This window comes from Lissotriton helveticus, chromosome 4_1 (genome assembly GCF_964261635.1).
Source record: "Lissotriton helveticus chromosome 4_1, aLisHel1.1, whole genome shotgun sequence".
NCBI classification, from domain to species: domain Eukaryota; kingdom Metazoa; phylum Chordata; class Amphibia; order Caudata; family Salamandridae; genus Lissotriton; species Lissotriton helveticus.
This window is the reverse complement of record NC_136063.1, coordinates 415,373,100-415,386,454: the sequence shown is the minus strand read 5'-3', so window position 1 is coordinate 415,386,454 and position 13,355 is coordinate 415,373,100. Positions and strand designations below refer to the sequence as shown.

The window sequence follows — 13,355 nt, the reverse complement described above, 5'->3', positions numbered from 1 at the left end:
GGAAATTACAATTGCTTTCGTTACTAAAGAGTTCATAAACATGATAGGACTTGTAGACTCTTGTCCACAATCTGTCCATGTATGCTATAAATGTCCTATTTGTCTAAGCGCATTAGGGTTAGTGTATGCATATTTTCAACTACACTGTTTTTGTTCCAGAATAACAAGAACTTTAATGGACCTTGATGGAGTAAATTGGAGAGAAAAACTACCCCCTATTCCAGCTGTACCTGTGTCAGCTCAGTCACATCGATGGACTGGAAATTCTGATTCCTCCAGTAAAGCTAAAGATCCCCCGCAGATTAGCAGTAAGTGAGATACAACGTTTGCATGGTCAGTTATATTCAGTGTTTAAAAGATAATTACGATTCAATGTTTTAATGCCATTCACATTAGAAAGACACTGTTAAACCTAATAATGTGTTTACTTTTATTCCTCTAAATATAGCATCTAAAGTTGTTATACTTTCATGATTCTATATGAAAGTTGTTTGCTCAGAGGATAACAGTTAAAGGGATACCATTTGTATAGAAATTATCCTCATATTTTCCATGCAGGGAGTTTCTATATGCTATGAGTCCCCAAGCTCCTCTAGGCTTCTTAAACTACAAATTTAGTGTTTTATTTACTACTATTGCAGCTGAAACATCTGTGTCTTTTGGCATTGTATATGTTCAGATCATTGGTGGCACTTGTTTGCGTTGAGGTTTTTTGTAAAACTCTCAGAAAAGGAAGAGGTTGCCATAGTTGTTCCTCTTCACTAATGTTGGCCTTTGCCTTTAGCCAAAATTGCTGGTAATCATAAATATTACCCTAGAGAGTTAGATCATTGTATTTCTTCCGAGGAAAGCCTTCAAGCAAGTAAAGTCATTTTGAAAATAGGCAGCATTTCCAAAATTAGTTGCCAAGGCTCCAGGGCAATATGCTGTTCATGTTTTTGAATGGCAGCAAAAAAATATGAAGTTGAAGAATATTCTCTCAAAGGAGTCTGATCTGTTTAGCAAAGGTGGCATTGGGACCTTTAGTTCAGTTGTTGGTTGTGCCAACAATGAGCACTTTCTGTCCGATATGATCTTGTCGAGAGTGATCATGCACACAAACACTTCGGAAGACCGGTATTACACTGTTCCTCACTTACCAAAGACATCTGATGTTGTGGGAGTTCTTTTTTGGAACTAAAACAGTTGTCCCTCACTAGAGACCTATATTACTGCCTTGGCTTAAAAGAGTAAGTCCCACAACATTAGATGAGTTGTACCTCTTCAGTCTGATAATCTCACATAGGGATTACACCAGAATGTAGAGTTCATCAAATGTGCTTTTCATTTTGTGTCCACCTTATTTATTCTGAGCAGCAGTGGGAAGAAGCCTGTGGGAGCCATATTCTTTGAATACTACCCAAAGAGATTGACTTTGATATACTCAGCTCAATGTATTCTAGGGACTATAATGAGAAGGATGGTGTATTTTCTGATCCCCAAGCGATTTTGGCTTAAGTTGAATCATGTCTGTGAAACTTTTTCTGTGGGGCCCGTCACTGATTACATGTCAGTGTTCTTGATGGCAACTGTTATTTTCCACTGATGTCCCAGGATGCTTTGCACTCTTCAATCACGGAGGGTAGCTTAGTTGGTCAGTTAAGGCTTACTCCAGGGATTGGCACTCTGGCACAATATGACACATTATTCCCCATTGATTAAAATAAATGTCTGTCTGGAGATATCTTTTTTTTCTACAGAAGAGACCTTTATTGACATAGACGACCTGTGGGGCACTGAATTAAATAAGGGTTTAGCACAGTTTGGGATGTTGATACAAACCAAAACATGTTTGTAGCACTTGCATGGTTTAGCATCTGTGGACAGTTTTATTCTGTGGGAGCATATTCATGAGGTTATGGATAACCTTGAAAATCTTTAGGCCTCAGTCTTTTACTAGAACTATGTTTTGTTTACCAAGAATAGAATCAATCGTGCCAGCCTGAATTCTACAGTGCATCAATATGTTATATGCCGTAATTTCTTAGTGGCCGTGGGTTCAAAGGAGGCAATTTACATCCCCAAATGTTTTTGTTTAATATTACATTTTATTGGCATTAAAACATAGCTATCAATTTACACAATATGTATTGACATTTAGTATTATGGCTCTGTATGGGCATTTTTCCCCAGGTAATACAACATGGCATGTAAGTACTCGTACCTCTTTTGTGAAGGAAAATAGGTACATTACCACATTCTTTTGAAGTGAAGTTGTCTAATGCCACTGTTATTTTAAAATATTCCAGCTATGTCTCCCATAGCCTATTGTGTTTGCATTGACTCCCTCTCAATTTATATATGGTAAGTTAAGCAGAAGTTTATCTATCCATTTCTCTCTGCCATTCTCATATTGGGAGTGTTGTTTTGGATCTCCAATGCTTTGCTATATTTTGTTTAGCCAGCAATAATCCCAATTCTACAAATGAGTGTTACCTCTTTGTATTTTCTTCTTTGTGCATCACTCCCAAGAGCACCATTTTTTGGGAGAGAAAGATTGGCCAGCCTAATTCCTTAAGTCAGCACCTTGCAGATCCTACCTCAGCACCTTTAAATTATTGCATATCCTCATATTATATGAAAAAAATCCCCGAGTGCATCTCTACATTTTTTAACGTTCCGATTATATGCTCCTGGTCATTGTCCAGAGTTGTTCTGGGGAATAATATACTCTGTGTAGATACTTGAATCGGATTGAGGGTAGTTAAATCACAAGGACTTGTGCTCGCGGGGGCCATCATCTCCTAATGGTCCTATATCTGCCACGCATTGTGAATTAAGTACTTTGTTCTTATTGAGTGCATTGATAACTAATGTACTAGATATTTGTGATATGTTTTTTTTCTCCCAAGACCTTCCACTGTTATTTTAGCCTCCAGTGGGCTAAATCTGTGAAGGGGGTTCAAACCACATTTGTGGGCGCTTCTATGGCATGGCACAACTGAAGGTATTTGAAGATTTTGGCATTAGTGTAGCCAAATTACTCATTAAGAGCCAGAAACGTTTTAATATGAATGGCTATTCCAATGTGAACCCATTATTGAAACCAGGTAAGCCAGTAGTATGCTGTAACTAGTTTCCTGCCAGTCTTCTGCATACGATTATATCCAGCCCCATCCACTATAGGACTCCAGGGCAGCAGTAAGTATCTACTTTGGTGACAGGGTGAAGGATTGTATATTTCTGGCCACCATATAACATGGATATTAGGTTCATTTCTAGGGAGCCTTAGAGTTTCAGCCGGTGTGCTGGGTCGTCCTATTGTCCGAATAGCCAGTCGTTAATCATAATAAGCAGGGATGTCAATATAGTTTTAAAAGCGCTGACCTCACCAAATGAGGGGCGTCTCCCATTTGCACTCAGGCAAGAAAAGATACTTGCTTGAGTATTTGCATTTGCACTAACATCTTTGGAATGAGGCCTTTCACGTTTACTCTTTCACAATACGGCTACTTCCACTACGTTTTGATGTTTCACAGCAGAACGGATTTACGTTTTATATAATCAAGCCCCTGATGAACGGCAAATCGCCTGAAATGCATAGGGGGAATGTGAATGTCAACTACATTACCTTATGAGGATCATTGTAATGAATGAATTACGAATGACAACATTGATGAAGAATTTACAATCAAAATAAAGCTCATTGAGAAACAAAATCACCAAGAGTGATTAACTGGAGTATCTTTTCTTGCTTGAGTACAAATGGGAGACGCCCCTCATTTGGTGAGGTCAGCATTTTTTGGCGTTTAACGTTATCCTCATACTCAGGAGGATTTACCCACTTGCACCACTTACCTTCATTTAAACTTGTATTCGCTTTAATTAAAATAGGAGTGCGTCCATCTATCCAAGTTTTGGGTCTTTCAATTAATATCGTTTATCATCCGCCATTTCTAGCCCTTCATCATAAACCGACTGAACAAATTTTCCCAATCCTGTGGAGTTTTCCCTGCCAATATAAATGTATGATGGTACTGCCGAACATTTTTGAAAAAGGAGCAATGGATTTGCTATGTGTAGCTTTGAAATATGTACAATATGTGGGGCAAAGCAGTCATTTCAAAGAGTTAAGACCTGTCCATGAGTGACAATTATTCCTGAACCAGTCCGTCACAGTTTATCCACGCTCTCAGTGGTTCACTGGCCAAGGCAAGTTAAAGAGGTGGCGGGGCAAATCTGTTGTGAACCTAGTACTGTCTTAAAGGGGACGGGTAGTGCAATTTACACTTCTTCTAGCTAGCTGTTCGCTATATAGGAGTTTGAGATATATAAGGAATGAAAATTTGCCCAGCCTTGGTGCTGGTAAGTTTCAATTCTATTAAGGACTCGGAGGCGAGGATTATGCCTTCTCTCTTCGCTTTATTCTTTGCACAGCAGTGAAAAAACAACCAAACAAAACTACATTTCCCATGAACACTTGGGAAAAAACAGAGTTCCAACATGAGTCCTTCCATTATGTCTGCACTCCTGCCAGCTCCCATAATGTCTCAACGCTGGTTCCTCTTCCTTAGCGTGAAGCACACGTTGAACAGTTTTCATGCATTCTGTTTGGGACCATCATTTCCTGCAAAAGAGGCAGTGTCAATGACTGTACCTCTGACCAACCAAACCAACTCAACAAAGAAAGCTGAAACAAAGCAATACCAGAAAACATGTAACAGTTACCACCATACGGGGAGGGTCCACTTCCTTGAAGTCATTGGGAGGGATAATCCTCGCCTCCGAGTCCTTAATAGAATTGAAACTTACCAGCACCAAGGCTGGGCAAATTTTCATTGGCAGGACCGGAGGCTTCGGATTATGCTAGTTCAAAGCTTGTCGACAACTACCCTCGCTAATTCCAACACTGGCTTGAAATAGAATCTTTTGAAAGTGGAATCTTAGGACCAATCGGCCGCTCGCATCAGATCCTCCAGGCGTGCCCCTAGGGCAAATGCTTTCGAGGCCATCGCACCTCTGGCTGAATTGGCACCAAACTGTTTGGTATCAATCCCCGCCTCCTGCATCACCCAACGCACCCATCTGGCGATCGTCGGGGAAGAAACTGCCTTGTACGGCCTGCGTAACGCAATGAGCAGCTGTCTTTCGCCCGGCGGGGGAGATTCATCAGTCATCTCTTCATAAAGACGGAGACACTGCACCACGCACAACTTAGGGGAGTCCAGAAAAGCCGGATAAGAAATAACTCTCGTGTGCGATTTCGTCCGTCTACTTACTGAAAAGGAAACACCATCCGGCGAGAAAACCCTGGCCGAGATATCCAAAGCACGCACATCAGACACTCATCTGCATGACACCAGGCACAACAGCATAGCCAACTTGGCCGATATCTCCTTGCGAGACAGAAACCTATTCGGTTGCCAAGAAAGAAAAAGGTTCAACACCCTGTTCACATCCCAAAGGACGCAGTAGCGTGGCTCCGGAGGAAGCGAGAGGCGAATCCCCCGCAGGAGATGACACACTAAAGGGTGCTCCCCCACCGGAGATCCCAGGACCACCACGTGACCAGCCGAGATTGCCGAGCGGAAGGTATTAATTGACCGATACGCCAACCCATCCTCCGCCAAACTTGCCAGAAAGTTAAGGACATGAACTACATCTGCCCCTACGGGATCGACAGCCCGTCGCACACACCAACGACTCCATCGATGCCAGGCTGACCTGTACCTCCTGGTCGTGCTATCAGCCCATGCCTTGGAGAGCAGGTCCTCAGCTTTCCCCGAAAGGCCAGGGAGCGTCCAGCGACGCCGGAGATCCTCCAGGCCATCAGTCTCAGGGACCCCTCCTGGACCAACCTGTGGGGAATTACGGTCCGGAATGAGCAGAATGTGAGGAGAGTGGGGGAGTAGGATCGGAAAATCCCAGGAAAGTTCCAGAAGAACTGGAAACCAGACTTGCGATCTCCACCATGGAGTGATCAGGACTACGTCCGCCACTTGGCGTCGCAACAACGCAGACACCCACGTTATCATGGAGAACGGGGGAAACGCATATCCGTTCTCTTTGGACCAGTCCTGCAGAAAAGCATCCGTCGCCTCCGCCAGAGGGTCCGGGCGCCAACTGAAGAACCTCGGAAGTTGATGGTCCAGCCGTGAAAGAGGTCCACATAAAAAGGGCCCCAAAACTCCGACAGGCGAGAAAACACCTGAGGATCCAGTTTCCAGACGCTGGAGTCCAGAAGGTGCCGGGATTTGATCATTCAGTCCATTAACATTCCGTGACATTATGCAAAACCGATAGGGATCTTGTCTGTCTCCTTTATTGTCATTGAGCACATATTAATAGTAATGACCTCATTTAGATAATATTCGACGTTGTCTCGCCAATTTGAACCTTAATTAGACAAAAACATTTAAAAGAACACTTCCTTCCTCCTAAACCCCTCCAACCCCCAGTACTTCTACCCCAGAAGCATCTGTTGCCTATAGAACTTTTTTTTGATAATCAAGTTTATTGATTTCAGAACATAGAAGCAGGTCAGCAAGAACACGGAAGACAATGATTCTATTACATCCTTAAAAATAAGGTATCTCACAATCAAACCCCCCGGAGGTGCAAGTCAATAGGGCGGTTTAGCCACTTTCAAAGTCCTCAATAGTGCCCAGCCATTTACCCCATACCCTACGATATTTCTTAGGGCATCTATGTGCCACGTAGACGACCCTTTCTATGGGTCGCGCACCAGTCCACTCCCCTGTGTCACCTCTCCAGGGTCGTTGGATCGGGGCATTTCCATGCCGTTGCTATATCGCGCTTGGCTACAATCATGGCTGTGTTGAAAAATATCTTGTCATTTCTGGAACCCTCTAACCAGTCTGTGATACCTAATAGTGAGTGTCGTGGAGCATGTGGAACCTCCCATCTAAGGACTTCTGTGAGTTCTTTCTCAATGGCCCCCCAGAAACAGTCTAGTTTAGGACAGGACCAGATCACGTGAAAGAAATCCCCTGGGGCCAGGCCACACCTGGAGCATGACGCATTTGGTCGCAAGCCCACGCGGTGTAGGCGCAGTGGAGTGAGGTAGGCAGCGTGCAAAAAATATAGCTGGATCAACCAAAGTTTGGCAGAACGGGTGATTAACTTGGGTGACATAAGGGCATCCCGCCAATCTGCCTCGTTCAGGGGGCCCACCTATTCTACTCATTGATCCCTCAGTTTGTCCAGGGAGGTGGGGATATTGTTAACTAAGGTACGATAAATGTGGGAGATTCCTCCCATACCCAGATCCCCCATCATAGTCTGAGCCTCAGTGCGGCTGTATTCCGGGAGCCGGGTGTCAGTGGCGATGTGTGTCCGGAGAGCATGCCTTAGTTGTAGGTACTTATAAAATTGGGAGGAGTGCAGGGAGTAACAGGTTTGCATCTTTTGGAAGGAGAGCATGTGGCCCCCCCGGCCCAAATGTCCTCGAGTTGTGTGATACCTATAAGGTCCCAGGATCCGAACCCCCGCAGACCACTCTTCTCCCAAAGCCAGGCCTGTACCACTGGGATGTGCATTACGTCAGTTTACCCGACCATCCAGTAGGACGTAATGAGGCCCGCCAAGCCAACAGTATAGACCGTGTCAAATCTGGTATTTGGGATGAGATAGTTCCCCCATACATCATGGTTTGGATCCTGGGCAGACCCAGTACGCTCAACTCCAGCCGGTATACTGGGTCAGACCAACCCCCATTAAACCAGTCATGGACCACTAGGAGACGTGTTGCTAGAAAATACAAATACAGATGTGTCAACCCCAAACCCCGTTGAACGAGGGAACCCAGCACGTGGACAGGGCCAGGGACGTCCGACCCCCACCCCACATAAATGTAGTCAATAGGTTATCTAGTTCCCCAAACCAGGACCTGGAGAAGCAGAAGGGTGTGTTTTGAAGGACATAGAGAAACCTGAGAAGGATCATCATTTTAAATAAAGCGACCCTGCCCAGGGGGTTAAGGGGTAATGTCTTCCACTTCTGGAGATCTTCTTTGGCCTTTTTAACCAGTGGGGGGACATCGAGGGACCAGCCCAGTTCCGGGAGCAAGGTGATCCATATCCCAAAATACTTAATGGAATAGCGCTGAATCGGTATTTTGGACTGCCAATCATAGCAGTCTCTCGATAAATGGAGTGGGACCAACACTGATTTCCCTGGGTTCAGACCAAGACTTAAGGCTTGCCCAAACCCCTTTAAATTCTGGAGGCGTTGCGGACCAGAGATGGCGGGGTCGGCCAGAAAGAGCAGGACATCATCTGCATATAGTGCGAATTTGTCCGGCTCGATATTCGGCCATTCCCAGCCTCTAATGCGCTCATCAGCCAGCACCAAGGACCCCAAGGGCTCCATGGCCAAAGCGAACAGCAGGGGGGAAAGTGGACAGCTCTGCCGCGTACCCCTCACAATGGGAAAGGCCTCGGATAGTATGCCGTTAACCAGGACACTCGCGTGCTGCTGCGTGTAGGGGACCAGGGCCAAGAAATAGGGGCCAAACCCCATCTCGGCCAACACTTCGTGTAAATAAGCCCAGTCCACCGAGTCAAAAGCTTTTTCAAAATCTATAAGAAGAGCTATATACGGGGTAAGTAGGTGTCGGTGGGCCAAAGCCAACTGCACCCTCCGAAGACCGTGTCGGGTCGCGCTTTCGGGCATGAAGCCGCATTGGTCCGGGTGGACTAATATAGACCAGTAAGGCTTCAGGCGCTGGGCCAAGATGGTGGCGTATAACTTGGAGGGATATGGGACAGTAGTCTAACAAAGAGCGGGATGGAGGCTGGGATTTCGGGATAACCGCAATAGTGACAATGTCCGTCTCTACCTGGAAGGAGCCTTTCTCAAGGTCTTCTTGGAATAGACCATCCAGGTGGGGCACAAGAGTGTCACGGTACAACGCATAGTATTCTTGGGGAAGACCATCAGGTCCCGGCGTCTTGCCCGATGACGTGAGAGAAATTGCCTCTTCGATTTCTTTCCTAGATATGGGACGGTCCAGGTCTTTCTGGGCAGCTATCTCCAACCGAGGAAGACGTACGTTGCCTCTTGTGAGGAGAACTTGAAGCGGTAGATCAGGAGTTTGCGCTTCATATAAATGCCGATAGTAAGCAGCGAATGTGCGGGCCATCGTTAATGGGGCGCTATGTAACAAGCCCTGGTCGTCCGCCACGTCAGGAATTATACAATTCGCCTTGGTGTAGGTGGCCAGCCTGTGCAAAATCGTACCATTTTTGTCTCCCCCACCCGTACACCCTCGCCATGGGAAACATCCTTTACAACGCAACTTTTACCACGCAGTGCTATTACAACGCAGGTTTTACAACGAAAACCATTACAACGCATAGCGCTGGGGGGCGCTCTAGGATAGGGAATAGATTTAATTTACTATCCAACACCTTCCCTAGTGTCCACGGGGACTGGAGTTGGAATAGTAAATTAAACTATTCACTATCCAGCCCCCCAAAGCGCTATGCGTTGTAATGGTATGCGTTGTAAAAACCACGTTGTAACAGCATGCGTGGTAAAAGCATGCGTTGTAACGTCATACATCCCCTCACCACCGATGACCGCCGCAGGAGTTTCGCCGTGTCCAGGGATAGCTGTCTGAACTCGGCCCGGGGGTGGGCGAGTTGCCGGCTTTGGGCGGCATCCTCAGACTGGGAAAGTGACTGTTCCAAGCGAAGCGCCTGCGCCTCTCGAAATAATTTCACACAGCTGCTCCAATCTCTGCTTCTTGAACTGCCCCTTTGCAAAATCACTTATGGTCGCTTTCTCGGCCTCCCACAGGGTAACCGAGGTGGGCACAGAACCTACATTGGTGAGAAAGTAGTGCTCCCTACTGCCTTCCTAAAGTCTTCATCTTGGAGTGACCATGCGTTCATCCTCCACGTTTGTCGGGCCGGGGCGGGGGAGGGGGGGAAGGAAGCACCTGTACACAGGAGCACTGGAGTGGTCTGACATTCCTCTAGGCAAGATGCGGGTATCGACAATCACCGAGCAATCCGTTACGGGGACAAAGATTGCGTCTATGCGTGCCTGTGTGTGATGGGCTGCGGAAGTATGAGTGAAGAGTCTGGTGCGCGGGTGCCATGTGCGCCATACATGCCTGTAGAACTTCCCATAACAAACTTGCGATCACAGGATGTGAGAACTCAAGCATAGTGTTTTGTAGTCCCAATCTAATCAACGTACATGTCCACCCATATACCTGTTGTTGCTTAATTTGTTACTTCCAAGTATCTCTTATTTGTCTGTTATGCCCTTTCTCATCCTCCCCGTTTGGGCTGGTACCTTCCCTGATTCCCTGACGTCCATTGTCTTGGATTACAATTTATTTACCCCAGAGGTAGGAACCTTGACTGTGTATTGGGAGATTCCCAGTGGTTCAAGGTTTAAAGACATTGAAATTTGAAGTTTATAGGTTTGTATAGCGCTGAATCACCCATGAGGGTATCTCGGCGCTGTGGACGGTGAGGAACATCATAGACAAGGGGAAGATTAGAAGAGGTGGGTTTTTAGCATCTTTCTGAATTGGGTCAAATTTAGTCCAGAACGTAGATGAGATGGTAAGTTATTCCAGAATAGAGGGGCAAGATAGGAGAATGTCTTGCCACCACTACGTGCCTTTTTGACTCTGGGGATGATGAGCAGATGCTCCGTACTGGACCTGAGAGTTCGAGCTGGGGTGTTGGAGGAGAGCTTGTTAGAGAGAAACAAAGGGCCCTGACCATTGTGGGCTTTATAAACAATACAGCCTATTTTGAATTTTACCCTTTTCCTTATAGGGAGCCAGTGGAGTTGGTTCAGGAGGGGTGCGGAGGGTGTTCTCGCTGGGGCATTGACAGTGAGTCGGGCAGCAGTGTTCTGCACCACCTGCAGTTTATTAATGGCAGTTTCGTTGGCTGAAAATAGTAGGGCATTACAGTAGTCGAGTCTACTAAGTACCAAGGCCTGCATGAGCGTTTTCTTGGTGGAAGAGGGTAAAAGGGGAAAGATCCTTCGCAGGAGGCCAAGAATGTAGAACCAGGAGCCTGCAGTAGTGTAGGCGTGTGTGTCATGGGTGAGTCTGTGATCAATCCTGACACCTAAGTTATTGAACACTTTTTTAGGGATAGGCGCAGTACCCCGCTCTTCCGGCCACCAGGTAGGTGACCAATAAGTGGCAGCTCCTCCAAACAACATGATTTCAGATTTGCCCGCATTAAGCTGTAAATAGTTGTTACGCATCCAGGTAGCGATCGATTTCATGCCTTCAGAGAACATGAGGTCGATGTCAGGTGTGTTTTTATCAAATGTAAGTAGGAGCCGAGTGTCGTCAGCGTATGAAATGGGAGTGAATCCCAAGGATCTCATGAGTCTGGCCAGAGGGGTGACATAAATGTTAAAGAGGGTCGGGCTCAGGCAGGAGCCCTGCGGGACCCCCTTACTATCCTTGGTAGTGGCGGATGTAAAAGATCCCTTGGTGACAGTCTGTGTTCTATCTGTTAAAAAGTTGGTGACCCACTTCAGTGCTAACCCCCGAATGCCTATGTCTTGGAGTCTGTCCAGCAGAATGTGATGGGAAACAGTATCAAACGCTCCTGACAAGTCAAGCAGCACCAAAAGTGCTGCCTGTCCATTGTCAGCAGCCATGCGAATGTTGTCAGTGACCTCAATAAGGGCGGATTTGGTGCTATGTTTAGCCCGAAACCCTGATTGAGAGACATGCAGAAGTTGGTGGGTCTCCAAATAATCTGACAGGTGTCTATTAATGAGTTTCTCAATAAGCTTGGACAGTCTGGGTAGAAGAGATATGGGTCGGTAGTTGCTGATTTCAGTGGTTGGGATCTTGGGGTCCTTGCGTATAGGTTTGATTTGGGCATCTATCCAAGTGGGGGGGAGGTGACCCTCGCTAAGGGATCTATTAAGGATTGAGCAGATGGGGGGGCCAACTGTTCGGCAAATTTGGCAGAAATCCTGGCGGGGATGATATCCATAGGTGAGCCTGATTTCATAGTCTCATAGTAAGCATAGACTGTTTAGGGCAGATTGTCAGTAGTGGGTACTTCTAGGCACATACACACATGGTCATGAATCCATGATCTCTTAAGTTCGGGTTTTGGGGGTCAGGTAGCACAATGGCCTTGTCATCTTCCAGTTCGGATTCTCTAGGCGAGCCTGTATTCTAGTCAACTTAGTTTCTATTATTCGTCAATGGCATTTCCTTCTGCATCCTCCCCTGTATCCGATATCCATTTTTTTAATACTTCTGTGCTAGTAGCCCCTCGCCCTCATGCCCCACCATTCTCCATCCAGCCTCCTACCCCTTCGGGATCACTCAGTTTTGTCGGGGTGAGTAGAGCATGCTCCACCCTCATAGCCCTCATTTTGTGCTTAATTAAAAAAAAAATGTTTTTAACTTTTTTAATTATTTATTTAGGGTTTAAACCATCCGGCAACAGGAAATCCATACAGATCCATCAAGATTCCAACATTGCATTGCATAATCTCGAAAAACAACAGAGCAATATGGTTGAACTTTTTCTGTTGTTAGCCAAAATTGTAGTAAATTAGAAAATCACATATAAAATAAACAGCGCCTGCAGGGCTAGACGGAAGATATCCACAGCAAATATCTGCATCAAAACTCTGTACAGTGTGTTTAGCGGGTGAAAGTCCTCATCAACTAATCATCAAAACTTAACTTAACAAACCACCCCTCCCTCCCGGGTCACATACATAGAAATTCTTTGACTGTGCCTTTTGGCACCTCACCTGACTGCATCTAATATCAGGGGATTACGTTATACTCAACAAAGAAGTGACCGACTGCCGCCCCACAATTTCAGTGTCATCGTGGCCTGCGTGTGTTTCCTCCGACATCTGCGTTACAGCGGCCTTCTCCAGAGGGATCTCGGATATCAGAGTGTACCAGGCTCTAGCATCTTCCTCCAATTTCTCATCCCTCCTAACCCTCTTCATTCGGACTAATTCCGCTGTTGCCCATTTCCGTAAATCTTTGGTCCAAGATTCCACGCTGGGGGACCGGGAGCTCATCCAGTGAATTGCTATGCTTCTTTTGGCTAGCACTAGTCCAAGCTGAAGAAGTCTACGGGTACGTTTTTAGGTCTCGCCTGTCGATGCGCATGCGCATCGAGCAAGCGAGACTATAGGGGCTCATCGACTCTTTATCTAACTTGCAAGGAATCGTGGCGATTCCTTGCAGTGCCCGTGACTTTTAAGCTCAATGCGCATGTGCATTGAGCTTAAAAGCGCGTGCACAGCCGCCCGCATTCCTCCGACACCTTTGAAGTGAAGCTTAGCTTCACTTCAAAGGCCCGGCTTCTTCACACCCACATGCC

The 13,355-nt window shown here is 46.1% G+C and overlaps 1 protein-coding gene across 1 annotated transcript in view; it reads left to right on the top strand.

Annotated features, from left to right (window-relative positions):
* SPAG1 (sperm associated antigen 1) overlaps positions 1 to 13,355 on the top strand; it is a 906,455-nt gene that overhangs the window by 640,990 nt on the left and 252,110 nt on the right. The window contains exon 14 of the mRNA XM_078686952.1: positions 160 to 308. Coding sequence (XP_078543078.1) covers positions 160 to 308 — 149 coding nt within the window. The remainder of the gene's footprint in view (positions 1 to 159; positions 309 to 13,355) is intronic.